Raw genomic sequence first — 18989 nt, forward strand, 5'->3', positions numbered from 1 at the left:
CAAACTCCACCTCCCGAGTTCAAGCAATTCTCCTGCCCCAGCCTCTCGAGTAGCTGGTATCACAGGTGCGCATCACCACACCTGGCTAATTTTGTATTTTTCAGTAGAGACAGGGTTTTACCATGTTGGCCAGGCTGGTCTCGAACTCCTGACCTCGGGTGATCCACCTGCTTCGGCCTCCCAAAGTGCTGGGATTACAGGCATGAATCACTGCTCCCAGCATTTTTCTTTCTTTTATCTGTCTATCGTGTTCCCTGTTGTATCCCCGGTGCCTGACAATGGTTGCTAAGGAAAAGTTGCTGAAAGAAGTCCCTCTTCTATCCCTACAGTGCTCTGTGATTGCCTCTGTCATTTTACTTACCATGCTGTGTTGTATGAGGTGGGGCTGCACTTATTTCAGACATTTCTTTGTTTCATGGAATTTTTTAAATGAACCCTAGTAGGAGGGATGCATCCATACCCCTCAATCATTTTAGTGATATTGTCAATGTCCTTTGGCCAAAGATCACTAGGCACACACATGTTGATCAACCTGGGTTTATTACTTGTTGAAGTGAGGGGGCATGTACACCGTGAAGAACTGTGAGGTATCTCAAGAACAGTATGTTAGAAAAGATTTGTTATAGGATTTGGGCATTGGCTAGATGACTGGGGGAAGGTCAAAAAAAGCTATGATTTGCCCTATATTGGATGCTGTCAGACAGTAGAACAATTCTGTGATCAAGTATTTCAATAAGTTTTAGCTAGAGGGAGGGTAGAGTAGAGGGAAGCTACAGCTCTAGTTAGTAAAGAGTAGCAGTCATTCATTTTAGCTGGGCGAGGGATGTTTTGTCATTTCTGTGGTTTGGACAGTGTTCACATTTTGTCTGGTTTCAGCCATTACAGTTATCTTGCTTCTGCCTTGATCCATCATAGTCACAGAGTTGCCTTTTCTGATATTGGCATTCTGTGGATTTATGTTCAACAGAACAACAAGACCTAGTTTGGTGTTGCTGCTAGTGCTAGGCCAGCTCCTAGCAACAGCAAGGCCTAGCTGATGGTACTAGTCCAACTCCTGGATGGTAGGAGATGCTTTTCTCTTTCTCATATGAGTATTTTACCAGAAGGGCATGCGCAGGGAGCTACCTTAAGTGCATTTCAAATAGGCTCCTGAATACCTCCATCCATCCCACAGGTGTTCTACCTCCAAAGCCCTGTTCTCTGACCCCACTGCATTGCTCTGTTTCCATCTATCCAACCCCTGCTCTATTTCTGGGCCAAGTCCTACCTCTTCTACGAAGACATCTCTGACCACTCCACACCAAAATACTTTCTCACTACTCTGATCTCGGTGCCTTTACTGTTTGATCTGTTTCTTTGACATTTTCTGGTTATATCAAGACTCTCCGGCTCACTACCATATCCTAAGGCCTAACACTACATATGGTCTAGTGAAGCGGTAGCATGTACTGCTATTTAACCTTTAATGCATAGGTTTTGTCCCCCCAGCTGAACTCTAAGCTACTCGAGGGCAGGAATTATATGCTGAGGACCCATATGTTGCTTATGTGCCAGGCTTTGTTCTAAGATTTTACATATATTAGTTCATTTAACACTCACAACAAGCCTATGTGATAAGTGCTCTTATCATCTACATTTTTCGTATTTTAAAAAACCCATTGAAGTTCAGGGAGGCTAAATAACTACCCAAGATCATGCAGGTACTAAGTGGCAGCGCTTGGGTTAAAATCCAGGCAGTTCAGCCCCCGAGTTTGACAAATTCTTTGTTTTATATTCACAGCAGGGAATTAAAAAGTACCATCCTCTGGAGAAAGGCATCCTTATTCATTTTTTCCCTGGACCTGAGGTGCCTCTCAAGGAGTTGGAGAAATCAGAATCTCCCTAATAGAGATGAGCTCAAGGGTAAAAAAAAAAATGTGATGGATAAGATCTAAGCTTACTACACAGATAAATGACTGCGTATTACCCGCATACCAAAGCACTTTTTCCTTTACAAAACCCTTGCCTGCAAATTCCTTCAAAGAGAAAGCACCCTAATGCATTTCAAATAAGCTCTCTGTAGGCAACATTTCCCTTTTCAGCCCTCCCGCATCTCTCCCCACCCGCTCCAACTGTCAGTGGAGTGGCTTGAGTGGGAACTGCTATAGGTTTTTAGAACTTATGGTAGTGAATGTGTGTCCTTTTAACTTCCAGAAGACTCTGGAGGTCAGTGGGCTGGTGAGGCAACCTGTTGCCAAACAGTGCCAAATGGTCATTTGAAGCTAAACCAGCCCAGAGGATGAGCTGTGGGCTGTACTGCAAAGGGAGTTGTTTGGTTGTTGGCATGGGGCTTCCTGAACTAGACCTGTCAAACAGCCCATGGAGCTATCTTGAAATGTTCTTTAGTTACAGTCCTTTACAGTAGCTCCTTCAATTGCCCCATCGATAGCCCTGCCATGAGAAACAAGAACCCCTTCTGCAAGCCATTTGGAATATAGAGGAAGGGGAAATCATTATCTATCTATCTATCTATCTATCTATCTAGCCAAGAGTGGCCTGATTTTTGTCCTCATTTCTTTTTTTTTTTTTTTTTTTTTGGTAATGCTTCTTGCTTTATTTATTTTTTTTAATTTTAATTATACTTTAAGTTTTAGGGTACAATTTTGTTCTCATTTCTTTGAACTGAGGTCCACTCCGTTATAACCTTGCTTTGTTCTTTCCCAGTCCTAGACTGCCATAGATAGTGGGCTTGCAGCTTTGTATGGAGGCATTCATTGGGCACCAGTGCACTGACAGTCTCTGAAGAATTATTAGGTCAGCTGGTTCCAAAGCATTTCAGGCTGATTAAGGCCCTGGAAGAATCTTTTTCCTAGCCCCTTCTGTTACCTCTTCCGTGCCTTCCCCTCCAGTTCACTCAGAGGCTGGTTCATGACCAGTTGCAAAAAGCAGGGTAGTAGTGCATATGAATCTTCTCTCTAAATCCTCTTCAGATGTATTTCACTTATAATACGTGTTCTTGAAAATATGCATTAATAAAATTGTGTTTGCTTGAATAGAGAAGCTACCATCACTGTGTGGATTAGAATGGCATTGGTGTAAAAATCTATGAAGATAATACATGCCAAGTTAGATCAATGCAGTTTGGTAGGTGGTATCTCCTTAGATCCTCACAATGCCACCCTTATCCTCCAGTTACAAGTAAGGAAACTGAGGAAGAGTGATTCCCAGAAAAAGAAGAGGAAGACAAGATAAAGAGGTAAAAGATAAGAGAAGAAAAGTACGGGAAGTTTTGGGCAGAAGGTAAGAGGATATTGGTAGAGCTTTGTGGGGGTGGGTTAGGAGAGGTGAGGGGAAGCTTTTAGGTAAGGACAGATGTCCTTATTGTGAATCTGGAAGGGCACAGAAAAGAAACCAAAACTTAAACATTTCTGGAGGCACTGCCTGGGCCACCCTCCTGGAATGAGAAGATCTGAGGTCAGAGTAGCTAAAAAAAAAAAAAAAAAAAATCCTTCTATAAATTATGCCTTCTCTTGGAGCGAAGTGCGACCTCTACTCTGAAACAGAGTCATACAGCTCCACTCAGTGGCAGTCTCTCGGTAGTGCACCGAGAGTGTCTGCAGCAGCCACCCAGACCCAATGAATCAGAACCTTGAAAGACAGAGGAGAGGCGGTTATGTTATTTTATTTAATCCCCACGAGGTTTTGATGTGATGCCACATTTGAGAATTTCAGGCCAAACTTGTGCTTTCTCTATGATATGAAGACTTTTTAATTTAATCCCCATGAGAATCTGATGTGCTGCCACATTTGAGAATTTCTGGCCACACTTGTGGTTTCTCTATGACATGAAGGCTTTTTCTGATGCCAATCAGTGTGGCAGGAGGCACCTGGGCAAAGCAGAACCTAGACCCTCTCTTTGCTCTTTGCATTCTCTTCTCAGGAGTTTCCTTCTTTCTCATCAACTATCACTTCTCAGTGCATGATTATGTATTAGGTGCTGTGGTGATATAGCATGGCACAAGACAAACAAGATGTCTGTTCTCATGGAGCTTACAGGGAGAAAGACAGCAAATCTATACTTACAGATGGTGATAGGTTCTATGAAGGTAGTAGACAGATATGGCAGTGAGACAGAAAATAACTGAGGTCAGAGAAGGCCTCTTTGAGGAGTTGACATTGAAGCCAAGACTTGAAGATTGAGAAGAAGCCAGCCATGAGAAGAGTAGAAGCAAGGTCTTGCACACCAAGGAGCACAGCTTGGCAAGAGGACTGCAGGCTAGATTTCGGCCCACCCTACACCTCAGCTGGATACCTTTGTGTAGAGAACAATCTGCACGATCTTACATGAGAGTAGGGGGTAAGGGGATTGTTCCAGCAGATGGAATTTCATGTGTAGGAAAGAACATGTATTCTAGAAATTATGAGAACAGTGCCAGGAAAAGACTAGATCACAAAGGGTCTTATGGGGTAAGATAAGGAGTTTGTATCTTATTTAATTCACAAGAAGCCAGTGAAGGTTTTTAAACAGGACGACTGAAAGGATATGAATTATATTCTTTAAAAAACTCTCTAGTTGTGCAGAGAATCCACTGGAAGGGGAAAAACCAGTTAGGAGGCTATTGAGTAGTCGAATCAGAAATGCTAAAGGTTTGCATTAGAATGAGAGTATTAATAGTTGAAGAGATGAGAAGTGGACAGATTTGAGAGACGTTTAGGAGGTAAGCCGACAGATGGAATGGATGTAGAAAAGAATTAAAGAGGGCAACCAGGTTTCCGATGAAAGCATCTTGGTGGGTAGAAGTGCCATTTCCTAAGAGGAAAGAACAAGCAGAGAGGAGGAGCAAATCCAGAATGACATTTTAGCTACTTCAAGTTGGAGAGATCTGTGAGATACTCAAGTGGAGATGCCAAGTCAAATTTGTTATAAACTTGGAAGAGGGGTTTGAGACACAGATATCAATTTGGAAATTATAATCATTGGGTTATCTTCAAGGCCTTGAAACAAAGATTAGATCACTGAGGGAAGGGAGTATAGAAAGGCAAAGTCCCAGAACAGAGCCCAGAGAAACTCTAGTTTGGGGGAATGAGGTAAAGAGTGGCCAAAGAGGAGAAAACTCAGAAAACTGTAATGCCACAGAAATCCTGAAAGGGGCTGTTTAAGGAAGAGTAATGTGGGTAGCTGCTGCTGAAGGATCAAGAAAACTGAGAATAGAAAGAGACTGATGGCTTTGACCACATGGTGGTCATTGCAGACCATAGTCGGAGCAAGGGCACCAAACTGGAAAAATAAGAAGTGGTGGTCAGAGTGTGGAATTCTTAAGATTTTTTAACCTTGAGATTTTGGGAGTGATGTATATTTTCATTAAGAAAGGTCTAGGATCCTTGGCATGGTCCTGAGAGTAAGTGGATGAGGTAGGGTAGATGGCAAATTATTGGAAATGTAGAAGCTAAGAAACAGAAACGTTTGTGTGTTCAATGGCAAAATTGTCAAAGATTTAGGGTGGAGGGAAAGTGTAGTGAAACTGTGGTTGCCAAGCAGTCTTGAGCGTGCTCATGACCACAAATTTTTAGTGAATTTAGTCAACCAATTTTCAATATTTTTATCTACTTCATTTAGTGGCAAGGAAAAAGTAATATAGTGCAATTCAACTAGAGTTTGGGGTTTTGCCTAGTAGATATGATAGACAGCTAAGAGGAGAAAGGGAATGGAGTGAGTGAGTAGGTATCAGTTTCCTATTGCTGCTGTAACAAATCACCACAAACTTTGTGGCTTAAAATACAGACTTAAAATATTAGAGTTGCAGAGGTCAGAAGTGTCATTGAGCTGAAATCAAGGTGTGGGCAGACCTGTATTCCTTCTGGAGACTCTAGAGGAGAATCTGTTTCTTTGACTTTTCCAGCTTCTACAGCCTGCCCACTTTCACTGGCTTATAGTTTCCTTCCTCCATCTTTAAAGCCAGCAACATCAGGCCAAGTCTTTCTTATGCTGCCATCTCTTTGGTTCTCTCTTCTAATTCCCTCTCCCACTTTTAAGGATGCTTGTGACTGCATTGGGCCTATCTGACTAATCCAGAATAATCTCCCTATCCTAAAGTCAACTGATTAGCAACACTAACTCCATCTGCAACGTTAATTCCCCTCTGCCAGGTAACCTAACAGACCCACAGGGTTCTGGGGATTAGGACATGGGCATCTTTGGGGAGGCCAGCATTCTGCCTGTGATAATAGCAACACATAATGGATGGAATTTAAACTGGGTAAGTAGGCAAATGAAGAAGATGGTAGGAAGGTAGAGTGAAAAAGTGGCTAGGTCAGCAGATTGGGGAAATAATCTGATGGGATTGAAACATTGTAGCAGTAGAGAATAAATTTTCTAAATGGTGCCATTTCTGGTAATGGAAAAGGCTAGTGTAGGACCATGGGGGTAAGTATCTGATGTAAGTTTGTAGAAAAGATCAGATGAGGAGGTCACGGAAGTGGAATTCCAGGTCGTGGGATAAGTCATCCCTGTGGATGTTAAAGTCACGAAGAATGATGAACAAACTTCAGTGTAGGAAAGAAGACTGATGATGCAAGAAAGGCATAAACCCCACAAGCTAGATGAGCCTGTAAGTGAAAAGGAGCCTGTGGTGGTGCAGACTTGCCCAGAATCAGAAGAATGGAGCCCTGACATGCAACTCCACTCCCAGGGGCTGAGCTCAAAGTTACAGAGTCTGTGCAATGACCCCCTTGGGATGTGGAAGTCAAGGTCAAATCCCAAGAGAGACCAGCATTCCAGACTGTCCCTCGCCCCTCCCGTGGGTTCCATGAGAAGCAGGAAGTGCTGGGCTTGAGGACCGTGGGCTCTACCTGGCCTGGAAGGAGATGGCACTCCTGTGCCAGAGTAGGCACAAAGTAGGCACCCGCAGCCTACTCTGGCTGTGACACAGTAGACTAGGAGGCAAGCAAGGGACCAAGTCACTCCCTGTATGTCAAGGGTGGGGGAAGGGTCTCCCATGAGGGGTGAGATCCCTCATTGTCCCCAGCCTCACAGCAGAATCACACTAGGTTGCAAGAGCAGAAATCTCACAAGAGGCCAGGGAGACAATCCCAAGAGAGAAAGGAAGAGGGGATAGCAAGGCCCTTTGTAGACAGTCAAGCCCTAGGCAGATAGAAGAGAAAAACACCATTCATGGTGATAGTGATTCCAAAGCCGTTTGATTCATTTAGCAAACATTTATCAAACACCGACCTGGTGCAGAGCCCTGTGGCAGGCACCGTGGGTGTTAACAAACTTGAGACAGGCCTGGACATTCACCCTAAAGGGCCTGTGCTTTCTTGGAGGAGCTAAACCATGTCCACACATACCACTGTCATTCAGGATAGTGTCTGGTGAGGGTGTTGGGGTACAGATATAGAAAAGTAGGCTGCCTGGAGGCGGTGAGTTTTGAGCCAGGCTGTAAAGGAGATCTTTGGGCTGGTCTTCCAGGCGTGTTCCCTGTCATCCCAACATTAAGTGGAAACCTCTGAGGGTTGTTGTGGCTTTAGGTCTCTCCCACTGGCCCACCTTGACCTTGATGGTGGGTCTGCAAATGGAAAGGACTTGGCCACTTCTGTTGACTGACAGAGGGAGGTGGGGTGGGGAAAGAGAGCACCTTTCCCTAAGAAAATCTGAAATCCTGTGTTGTGCCAACTACCTGGCTTGGCAAAGATCAGATGTCATGGGTGGGATAGCTGGAGATAAAGGAAAGGTAGCAACTACACACCAGAGATAAGGGAAAGTGACATCCTGGATGGGTCTACATCTGCAGACAACAGGCTCAGGCAGATAACCAAGGCTATGGAGATTGTTCCATGGACTTCTGGCTCACATACTTGCCATGAAGAGAGCCCCAATGCGGGAGCTAGGAGGACACTCTCCCTCAGTTTCACTTCAGGTAGTTTCACTTCACTTATTGAAAGCACATCTGCTCAGCTTTTTCCTTTCTCTTCTGTTTGCTGGTGCTAACTAGTTTCCCCTCCCAGGGACTTGAAAACAACTGGTAAGATAGCTTACTGCCACTGCAACAGAACCATCTCCTCCAGGATCTGCCTCACCCCTTGACAACAACTTGCTCCATAACAAGCCCAGTGCCCAGTTCTATCTCCCTGCAGAAAGAAGCAGCTACTGCTGTGTACTTTTTGCCCTAGAGACTACAAGATTGACAGCAGTCATCACATTGTGTTTCACACTCACTGATAAGTGGACAAGGCAACTAAAGAGGAAATGATTTAGTATAAACTGGAGTCTCTGCAAATATAGGAACGTTGACACTCTATGCAGCTGGGAAAGCTCAGCTTCCAGAGGTCTTAGCTAACCTCCACCCCAAAGAGGGGCACAGGAACGATGGGGGAAGAGGCACTAGGATGTAAACCATGAGCAGTCTGTCATCTTTGGATTTCATCAGTCAAACAAGCAAGAGGTACAAATGACAGTTGTAAGGAGGCATGGCATTGGTACATGTAACGCACTCAATAAATTTGGTAAATGAATAAATAAATGGTTTAATGAATAAGGTTGATCATTTTAGGTAGGAGGTGAAGAAGATCAGAGGGCACTGACCAGGCAAATACAGAAAATATTGGTGGTACAGGCTGGGCGCGGTGGCTCACGCCTGTAATCCCAGCACTTTGGGAGGCCGAGGCGGGCGGATCACGAGGTCAGGAGATTGAGACCAACCTGGCTAACACAGTGAAACCCCATCTCTACTAAAAATACAAAAAAATTAGCTGGGCATGGTGGCGGGCGCCTGTAGTCCCAGCTACTCGAGAGGCTGAGGCAGGAGAATGGTGTGAACCCGGGAGGTGGAGCTTGCAGTGAGCCGAGATCGCGCCACTGCACTCCAGCCTGGGCGACAAAGTGAGACTCTGTCTCAAAAAAAAAAAAAAAAAAATGGTGGTACAAAGAGGAGTATGTGTCCTATGGAAGGCAGGAAACCTACTTAGTGATAGTAATTACATAATAGTCTTGATATTGCTTCTGGACCTTGCAGAACCTAAAATGTTTCCTCTCTGCCCTTTACAGAAGAAGTTTCCCCAATCCAGGGTGCCTCCACATTGGATCACTATAGTGCTGCTAATAATCGTAAAATTAAAAGGACAGGACTTGTGTGGACCTAAAGGCTAGCCCTGGACACTAAGGCCTCAAAGAAAAGGTAGAGTTCTGGATTCTGAGTTGTCCTAGAGCTTAAGGGCCTTGATATTCATTGGACGCAGAGCATGTCAATCTGATGTTTTCAGCAAATGAGCTTAGAGCTCACTGAGAGCCCCTCCTTGACCCTTCCTGTCCCGCCCCCTGTCACTTACCAACCCGAATCTTTCCCGCCTTGTCTAAGTCCTCTCAGGCCAACCTCAGCGGGAGGCTCCTGGGATCGGCTCCCTGCCCTTCCCACCTTAGGGTGTCCTCAGAGACAGACTTTTATTCCCTCAGTAAGGAGACAGACTCTTATTCTCTCAGCAGCCCAGCCCCTCACCTCCCCTCAGCCACAGCCACGTCAGTGGCCACCGTCTTCACCGTCGTCACCTCAGCCTAGTCGCCACTCCAGTTGAGGCACTGACTGGCGTCATGTCTGCCACAGGGGATCAAGACCCGATCCAAGAGGACCAGGAGGCTCCAGTGAGCCAGGAGGGAGCGCAGGCCGAGGCCGGAGGTGACCGGGAGGGCGGTGACTCTGGCCCCGACAGTGGCAACACTGTGGCCGGAGTCGCAGGGCCCATGAGAGGCCTCGGGGAGGAGGAGGGTGAGCAGGCGGCAGGCTTGGCCGCAGCCCCCGGGGGTGGGAACGCCGAGGAAGACTCAGAGATCAGGATAGTAGTGGAGATGGTGGAGGAGGAGGAGGAGGAGGAGGAAGAGGAGGAGGAGGAGGAAGAGAGGAACGAGGCGGACAACTTCGACTTGGTCGCGGCCGCCCGTCGCTACCCCTTAAGAGGCTTTCGCATGGAGTTTCTGGACATGGTCCACTCCCTTCTCCTCCGCATCTATCACAACGACCACATCCTGATCAGGATGCGTGGCGGCCGCCTGATGCGGAGGCGCCGCACTGCGGCGCCCAGTGGCTCAGAAGAGCCCCGGCTGTTGCTGGTGCATGAGAGGCTGGGCGTGGGGGCCGCGGGTCCTGAGGGCGAGGGCCTGGGCCTGCTCCAGGAGGCCGCGTTGGTCCCAGAGCCTGAGGTGCCAGCAGACCTGGCCGAGATGGCCAGGGAGCCTGCAGAAGAGCCCGCAGAGGAGGCCTCAGAGAAGCCCACAGAGGAGGCCGCAGAGGAGGAGCTTGCAGAGGAGGCCGCAGAGGAACCGGCCAAAGAGGAACCGGCTGCAGAGGAGGAGTCCGCAGAGGAACCAGCCACAGAGGAGGCTGCTGCCCCTGAGGGTGAGGAACGGGCTATCTGCAGTGGCGGGGAGACAGGGACCCGTGCACCCAAGGGTTCCAGGCAGGGCCGCGGTGTGCGCACAACTGGTGAAGCAAGTGGTGAAGTGGGGGTCGGGCCTCGGGTGGTGAAGTGGGGGTCAGGGCCCTCCTGAAACTTAAGGCCAAATGTGTACCAATGAGTCGAAGCCCAATTCTCTAACGACATCTATGATTTTTGAGAAAACATGCCGCCCTCTACCAACCTGTGTTTGATAGAAGATCTGAGATCATCAATGCCATTTGGGGGGCCCACAGATGAATGGCCAGGTAGATAGGGGTTCAGGAGGGAGCTCGGCAGGAAACAAGGGACAACGGAAAGAAAAGAACAGGCAAATGGCAGGCATCCTTTTTTGTTCATGGCTTTTCAAAGTGTAAAGATTCTTAGAAAGTTGATCCCCAAATGATGAAGTGATACAGGGGCCCTTGGTAAAAATGAAACATTCAGGGGGGTGAGGAACCAATGAGCTTCACCATAGAATTTGTCTTTTGAGGCAACAAATATTTTCCCAGCAAAGTTCTGATCAAAACACTTAGAATGAGATCAGACACCATGATTCTGATCTCTTCTCCAAAGAACTAGAAATAATCAGCAGCTTTGGGTGGGAGATTTACTGGAAAAAAGGGAAATAGTGTCACTGTGGAAATGATCAAGCAGCAGCAACGTGAGGGCCATGGAACTGTTGTGAAAACCAGTAGGAAGGTGCCCAGCTATTCCTTTCTTAGTTAAGTCTATCCTCCTGCTTCTCCTGAGGGTGGAGTACTGGGTGCCGCTGCTGGTTATAAATTGGGCTATATTTTCTGTGAATGTCTGGTCCCAACATCTGTATTATTCTTCACTAAAGAAGTCACTAAATATCAGCATGAAAAGTGGGATGAAGAGGCCCAAGATGCTGCAGGCAAGGAAGAGAAAGAAGAGAAAGAGAAGGATGCTGAAAACAAGGTGAAGAACTCCAAAGGGACCTAGACGCAGCAGAGGGGAAGCTGAGAAAATCCAGGTATCGGTGTATAGCTTTGAGAATCACTCAACTATTCCTGGCATTTACCTGTTGCTGACAGTTTTATTTTAAAATAAAATTCCCAGTAAATTAATTAAGAAAAAGTTTTAGTTTAAAAATTCAATTTAGCTTACTTAAAATGTTACTAGAATATTCATGTACGTAGTAATATGAACTGCAGTGTGTTCTGAAATACACTTCATGGCTACTCATTTGTTCATGTTGAGGTCTTTTGTCCTCTAGCTGCAGGACTACTAACAAGTGGCAAATGTATCAGACCTACTACCTAAGATCAAACATGATACCATGCATATGATCAATATTTGTGTAGAAAACAGTTGCCAGACGCAGCATCTAACTTGCTTGGGCCACACATTGGTTGGGACTTCATTACTTAGCCACAGAAATGCAGGCTCCCATAGTAACTAGGAGACAACTCAATGCCTTTTACAAAGTGACTACTAACAAATAGCAAAAAGCTAAGAATTTCAAGTAGGACCACATTTAATGACTAATACCTAAATATTTGTTTAGCTATATATCTTTGTATTTTATGTGACAAATGAAAAGAATGTGTGTAATTAAGTCTTAAGGCATATCTGTCTTTGAGTATATTTAAATGGTTAACATTTTTTCTTTTTGCATTTTCACAGCTGTATTATTTCATAACAGCTTCTTTCCCATATGGTAGATATGGAAACCAAGGGTCTGGGAGAGTAAGGGAGTATCATTTGTGGAACTAGCACAGGCTTTTAAAGCTTGAGAGATTTATTTAAATCCCAGAATTGCCTCTCATGTAAAAACAACAACAACAAGCTTTTCTGGTGCTAGGGAGACAAGGTTGGTGTGATCATTTGACTGGAACCATCAGTTTCACAAGCACCCTGATATCCAAGCTTGCGAGTTACAAAAGGAAAAGGTGTTCTTCTCTACTTGTTTAAGATATAGCACACAAATGTTGCAGATATACACAGAGCTGGCCATTTTCTTCTATTTAGAAAGTCACTGGTGCTGGTTAACGTACCATTGTTTATTTTTTTCTCATTTCATTCTGTAGTTGGGAAGAATAGAAAGAAGATGAAGAAAGAAGACTCTGTTGTTCATTGTTTTTATTTTATTTTATTCAGATGCCTGTGAGAATTTTAACACATATCATTCCAAAGTTCATTACCTTAAAAGTGATATCTAGTGACATCTAACTTTTATCTTTCACAAATGTATTTGACAGTGTTTGTTCAAGTTAGAAATAAAAGTTTGTTTTAAATGAATAAATTGAAACATGGGGAGATTTTTCAATAAATAATTCTGACTCAAATCTCTCTTTTACCTCTTTGTTTTGGCCCACCATACCTTCATTGAAAGGTATTACTTTCCACCATTTAGTAAGACTGTTTTAAATTCTTTTACTGAAGCCAAAAGTCAATTAAAATGTCAAGTTTAAAACCATTTTTGCAAAGAGAGAGATGGGGCTCAAGTCTTTAGAGCTGTACTGTCTACTACCTTAGTCACTAGTAACGTTGTGGCTGCTGAGCACTTGTAATATGGCTAGTCTGTTTGATATGTGCTGTAAGTGTGAAAATAATATTGCATATCTTACTAATGATTTTCATACTGATTACATGTTGAGATGATAATACTTGAATTAAAATGAAATATTAAAGTTTTTGTTGGTTTCTTTTTATTTTCAAATGTGGCTACTAGAACATTTAGAATTACCCATGTAGATCACATTACATGTCTATTGGACAATACTGCTCTAGAGCATGGTTTTGAAGAAAACTTCATGGATGGCCCAGGTTGCCTGGAAGCCACATGGTATTGCTGAACTTGGGCCCAGACTTTGATTTGGAGCAGTGGTTGTCAAAGTTTGGTCCCCAAACAGCATCATCAGCATTACCTGGGAATTCTCAGACTCCACCCAAGACCTATGGAATCCGAAAATCTGGGGTGGGGGTCAGCAATCTGTGTTTTAACAGGCCCCCCAGGGGCTTCTGATGAACACTAAGGTTTGAGAACCAGTGGTTTCAAGCAACAGAGGAAGAAGCTGAGCACCTCCTGTCGAGCCAGGGTTAATTCACTGGCTCGGGGCTGTTTCAGGTAAACTGAAAGGGACAGCAAGGGATGGGCTGGGGAGGAGACTAGAATTCACAGGGGCTGAGGCCTAGAGAGGAAAAATGCATAAAGGAAAAAGTCGGGTCCAAAAGGATACAAACATGATACCATGCATATGACTTCTAAGAAAACATACAAATGATCACCATAAATTGATTATGGGTACATATAGAGAGACTAAAAGATGTGCTTCTAAGAGATGCATACAAGTGTAGCATACAGAAAGGTGTGCATTCGAAAGAAGCACATTTGAGATGGTGGTTACCTCTCAGGGAAAGAAAGGGAGGGGCATTCTAGCAGAGAAGGCTCCACAGCAGGCATCAACTATATTTGTAATGTTACATTTCTTAAGCTGAATAGTAGATATATTGATGTTTATAGTAACATTTTCTACAATTTTGTGTAGGTCTGAAATATTTCTAAAGCAGGAGGAGGAAGGGGAGCAGTTCTTCCCACACCACTGGGGCAGGACTTACAGGAGTCTGAGAATTCTAGAACCCAACCTGGCCTTTGAGGTCATTATGAAGGTACATTTGTCATGGAAGGAGATAAACCATTAAATAAAACATGCTGTATTCGTTTATTTAAACATTTCAAATATTTAGACATATGGTATGTGGATCCCAAGTTGAACTCTTGTTCTAAACCCTGAAAATGTTACAGGTGAGCCAGGCTCATTATCTGGCCTATAACCCCTTTCCCTTCCTCCCTCCATGCCACTTTGTTACCTGAGCACAGTAGGGCCCCTTGCTTCTGAAAAGCGCTTGTTGCAGTAGCCCATCTTGCTATCGGACTTGGACTTTGTCCCTGACCCAGGCTACAGTGCAACCACCAATCACCTTGTCTCTTCTGCTCGTCCCCCAACCACACCCCCTCTTTATTCTCCAGGTGTCCAAACGCAAAACCTCTTCAATGGCCCTTCTCCCCCATACCAAATATCAATGGTCACCTGAAAGCCATCAGCTTGGTCAGGCACACCTGCGTGGACGCCCCTTATTCTCAGCACCACCTTTTAAGAACATTTTACTTTGGCCGGGCGCAGTGGCTCACGCCTGTAATCCCAGCACTTTGGGAGGCCGTTAGACGAGCAGATCACAAGGTCAGGAGATCGAGACCATCCTGGCTAACACGGTGAAACCCCATCTCTACTAAAACTACAAAAAAAATTAACCGGGCGTGGTGGCGGGCGCCTGTAGTCCCAGCTACTCGGGAGGCTGAGGCGGGAGAAAGGCGTGAACCTGCGAGTTGGAGCTTGCAGTAAGCCGAGATCGCGCCACTGCACTCCAGCCTGGGCGACAGAGTGAGACTCCGTCTCAAAAAAAAAAGAACATTTTACTTCTCTGACAACCTTCAGCTCTGAGTTGTCAATATCCTATTTGATTTCCCGCCCCATGTCACAGACAGAGATGGACTACAGAATAGGCTTTATTGAATTTATTTGCTTTGCATATATCTTAAATCAAAAAAGTTAAAGAAGTAGAAAAGTTGTCAGAATATGCCTTTAGGCATTTAAAAAGAACTTAATCTCTTCATTTAAAAACAGAACTTTGTTGTTAACTGTGGAAAAGAAATTGTTATTGGAGAGTTCTCAGAGTGAGAATAGCTGAATACAGGTTCACTGTGAAAAAAAGGAAGGGAGGTGTAACAGCTGTGTTGTTAACTGTGGAAAAGAAATTGTTATTGGAGAGTTCTCAGAGTGAGAATAACTGAATACAGGTTCACTGTAAGAAAGGGAAGGGAGGTGTAACATCTAATCTACCAGGAGTACCCAGATAAAGGGCATCTACCTTAATATACTGTTCACTATGGGAATACAAAGGAAATAAAATTCACTCAATCAAAATAGCATTATCAAAATGGCAAAGGCACAGTATCAGGAAAAATAGATGTTATATAGAGAAAATGCAAAATTTAGCATGTAATTGTACTGTGTCACATTATACCAGCATCAGCAAAACCCAGCACCAAGTGTTTAGCTCTGACACCTCACTACCTCTCTGGATTTTTTTGCATGGGGCAGCACCCCACTCAGAATATAAAGGCACAGTCAGATGTCCAGGCCTGCATTTCTGTTTAACCAAAGCAGCACAGTGTAACAGAGGCAGACACAGTGATAACTACTCAGAAGTCACTTCTGGGTCTCCTAGAAAAATGAGCTAGGTTTACTGCCCAGACATCCAAAGGGAGCTCTCCCTTAGTGTTTGGTGGGTTTGGGGGATGGAATGAAGAGAAAGACAGAGAAAGGAAGATTTAACTAACTTCTAGTGAACCTAGATGAGATTCTAGGGTGGTCTGCATCTCAGAAAGCCAGCCAATTAAGGAACTGGCTCTGGGGGTAAAGGTGCCTACATCTTCATCCTCAGCCGAGGAGTTATTAATGGAGGCTGTGCTACAAAAGAAAAAGACCGCGTGGCAAGATGGGAAGGGAGGCATCAACATTTGCTGGGCCACTTGCCCCCTCCCCTCACAGCTGACCATCCCTCTCATCCTCTTTCTCACTCTCCCTTTTTGGTCTTCCCTCTTCTCCGTGGCTGGGGGATGAGTGGGTCACTGGAAGGTAGGGTCTCTCCAGCCTAGTAACTTTTGAGGTGTGTGCCTCTAGGAATGAGAGTGGGGAAAAGCTGATTTACTCACTTAAAGCTTCCAGGTAGCAGAAAGTTCATTTCTCTGTGGCTTTGGGATTGCACTCTTGCTTTGGGCTAAAACCTTGTGAAGCAAAGACAGCTGAGGGGAAAGGACAAGAAGCTACATGGAGTTCTCCACCTTAATGCTGGAACCAGAGAGGAAGGAGCTCCAGTGGCTCCAGATGTGCATCAAGGCAGTAAGCTTGCCATCTGCCTGATGGAAAGTACAGCTTTTGGCATCTGTAGAACTCTAATTTCAATAGGGTCTTCAGTGCTTAACAGGATATACGTGATAGGCAGTGATTTCTGTGCGATCAGAGAGGGTCACAGTAGTATTGGGACAAGAAGCAAAACATTGATGGACTAACCCTCCAGAGGAGTAAGATAATTCCCAAGAAGCATTCTGCATCATAGGGAGGTGCTCGCTGCAGCCAGGCCTGTGACAGGTCGACGTGGGGTATGTCCAAAGAGGGAGCTTTGTGTAAGTGCTCTGCATGTTACTATCACCCAAGGAGAAAGCATCAGGGGCCCCCAGGGACACAGGGAAGATGTTTCAAGGGGTGATAGGCTGATTGGAGAACTGGCTGTGCAGAAATTTTCTTGGAGACCCAGAATTTTCACTTCCACCGCCTCTTTTAGGATCCCTTGCAAAGCTTAGAGCAACAACCAAATAATTGCGGCATCTATCTAGGCTCATAAAACCTAAAGGCCAATCTTTAGGTCAAATCATCTGAATGTTTCCATTAGAATTACTTTATTTGGTTGAGGGAAATGACAATTTTCTAGTTGCTCCAACAAAATGTTTTTGCTTTCTCCCTTCTAAAGCACATTGTCCAAAGTTAAAGATTTTGCAATTTTACAGCAGTGCAAATGTTTTCGATAGTTTTAATAGAGGAAATGCTGGGTTTCTGGGTGCTGGCAGTGACTACATGGAAGGTTAAGCATTCATGGCATTTATTTCATTCAAATAATTATGTTTTAATTTGCATTTCTAAGGCTATTTTGCTTAATAAATTCTTATTTTGCTTAATAAATTCTTAGTTTGCTTAATACTTATTTTGCTTAATACAAGTGGTCACAGTAAAAAGATCACTACATAGAATTAATACAGCTATTAGCAATTATCATTTAAAATACTGATGCTTGGCCGGGCGCGGTGGCTCACGCCTGTAATCCCAGCTTTTGGGAGGCCGAGGTGGGTGGATCACGAGGTCAGGAGATCAAGACCATCCTGGCCAACATGGTGAAACCCCGTCTCTACTAAAAATACGAAAACAAAATTAGCCGGGCGTGATGGCGGGCGCCTGTAGTCCCAGCTAGTCGGGAGACTGAGGCGGAAGAGTGGCGTGAACCCGGGAGGCGGAGCTTGCAATGAGCGGAGATCGCGCCACTGCACTCCAGTCTGGGTAACAGAGCGAGACTCCGTCTCAAAAAAAAAAAAAAAAAAAAAAAAAAAAACTAAATAAAATAAATGCTGATGCTCCACACAAGAGCTCTTTATTGCGTGATTTCTGCCATGTGGCTCCATGCTTTGGCTTTCTTCCTGGCCAGTGAGAACCAGACAGGTTCAACTGGCTCAACTGGGTTCTGGAACTTGGCTGGGAGAGTTGAAGATCGTTTGGTTTCTTTTTCCATGGCAGGAACTTGCAGTATCTTCTGACCTTCAAATCCAACTGGAACCACAGCAAATAATACACAAGCAATAAGGAACCCCAGAGATATTGGGGTATGTTGTTTATGGAATGCCATATAATGTTTCCTCCTTTCAGGTTTCCTCTGATCCCCCTGCTCTAGTGCTTTCTAAACCCTTCTCCCTTTGGTGCCAGACTTCTAAAAGTTAGGACCTGTGTGATGCCATGGGTAGTATGTCAAAGGGGTAAAATCAACTTGGCTATGGCCACAGGGCCCTGGGCATGGGAAGGCCTGGGAGGTAATACTTATGGCTGTAACTGCCAATCTTCAGGTGGTTATTACTGGATTGTCTTACATCTTTGAACTGAGACCAGAGGGAAACATATTGTATCTACTTAGTTTCTAAAATTTCAAATAAGGTAATGTTATTTGTGTTTGCCAATCCACGATTTCATGTGAAATGAATTGATTGATGACTTAATAGATGCACCCAGTAAAAGTTGATGATAAATAATATTGTACCAACCCAACTACCCCAGCCAAGGAGACTACCTCCCTATTCCTAATTCCACTCCCTCCCTCATCCTGCTTATGGTCAATTGACTTAGTGACTTAGAATCAACCAGTGGTTCTCAATCCTGGCTACACATTAGAATCACCTAGGGCTCTTTTAAAAACACGAAAGCCCATGCCGTTTCCTGAAGCAAATGAATTAGAATCTCTAAGGATGGAGCCAGGACCATCTGTAATTTTTTAAAAAGCTCACCAGGTGATTCTGATGCACAGTGACAGTTGTGATTCACTTGATAGGAGTATAGTGCCCATGAGGCCATTAAAAGCTGTGAGCAAGTCAACTGCTGCTATTTCATGGCCAGAAAATGGGTTCCTGAATTCCTGGTCTAATTTCTTCATGAGCGGGATTAAGGGAGAGGACAAAGATGGTTCAATAAAAATCCATCATCCACTCCCCTGCTCCTGCTGAAAAAATTCTCTCTAGCACACAATTCTTTCTGGTGAGATCACATTCTATTATATCCCAGCAGAGTATTCCTCTCAGCTGTCAACATTTCCTCACCACTTACACAGCCCTGCTCAGAATACAGAGAAGCTTAAACAAGCCTTCTAAATAATTAAAAACAATTGAATACCATTGGGCCTTTAGAGTGAATTATTTTCAACAGTTTCATTGGAGATGTAGAAAGTGAGAAAATACCGCTTTGCTA

The 18989-nt window shown here is 44.5% G+C and overlaps 2 protein-coding genes across 2 annotated transcripts in view; one reads left to right on the top strand and one right to left on the bottom strand.

Annotated features, from left to right (window-relative positions):
- The first annotated feature begins 8570 nt into the window (after positions 1-8570).
- CT47C1 (cancer/testis antigen family 47 member C1) lies at positions 8571-13063 on the top strand. Its single transcript, XM_055106455.2, has 3 exons — positions 8571-10364; positions 11246-11398; positions 12456-13063. The coding sequence occupies exons 1-2, from the start codon at positions 9563-9565 to the stop codon at positions 11365-11367; spliced, it is 924 nt and encodes a 307-aa protein (XP_054962430.1). The 5' UTR covers positions 8571-9562; the 3' UTR covers positions 11368-11398; positions 12456-13063.
- A 1855-nt stretch (positions 13064-14918) lies between these two features.
- The window catches only part of KIAA1210 (KIAA1210 ortholog), a 71949-nt gene continuing 67878 nt past the window's right edge, over positions 14919-18989 (bottom strand). The window contains exon 14 of the mRNA XM_003812631.4: positions 14919-17807. Within this exon, the coding sequence (XP_003812679.1) occupies positions 17632-17807 (176 nt within the window). The 3' untranslated portion in view covers positions 14919-17631. The remainder of the gene's footprint in view (positions 17808-18989) is intronic.

The sequence above is a fragment of the Pan paniscus genome, chromosome X (assembly GCF_029289425.2).
Source record: "Pan paniscus chromosome X, NHGRI_mPanPan1-v2.0_pri, whole genome shotgun sequence".
Classification (NCBI taxonomy): domain Eukaryota; kingdom Metazoa; phylum Chordata; class Mammalia; order Primates; family Hominidae; genus Pan; species Pan paniscus.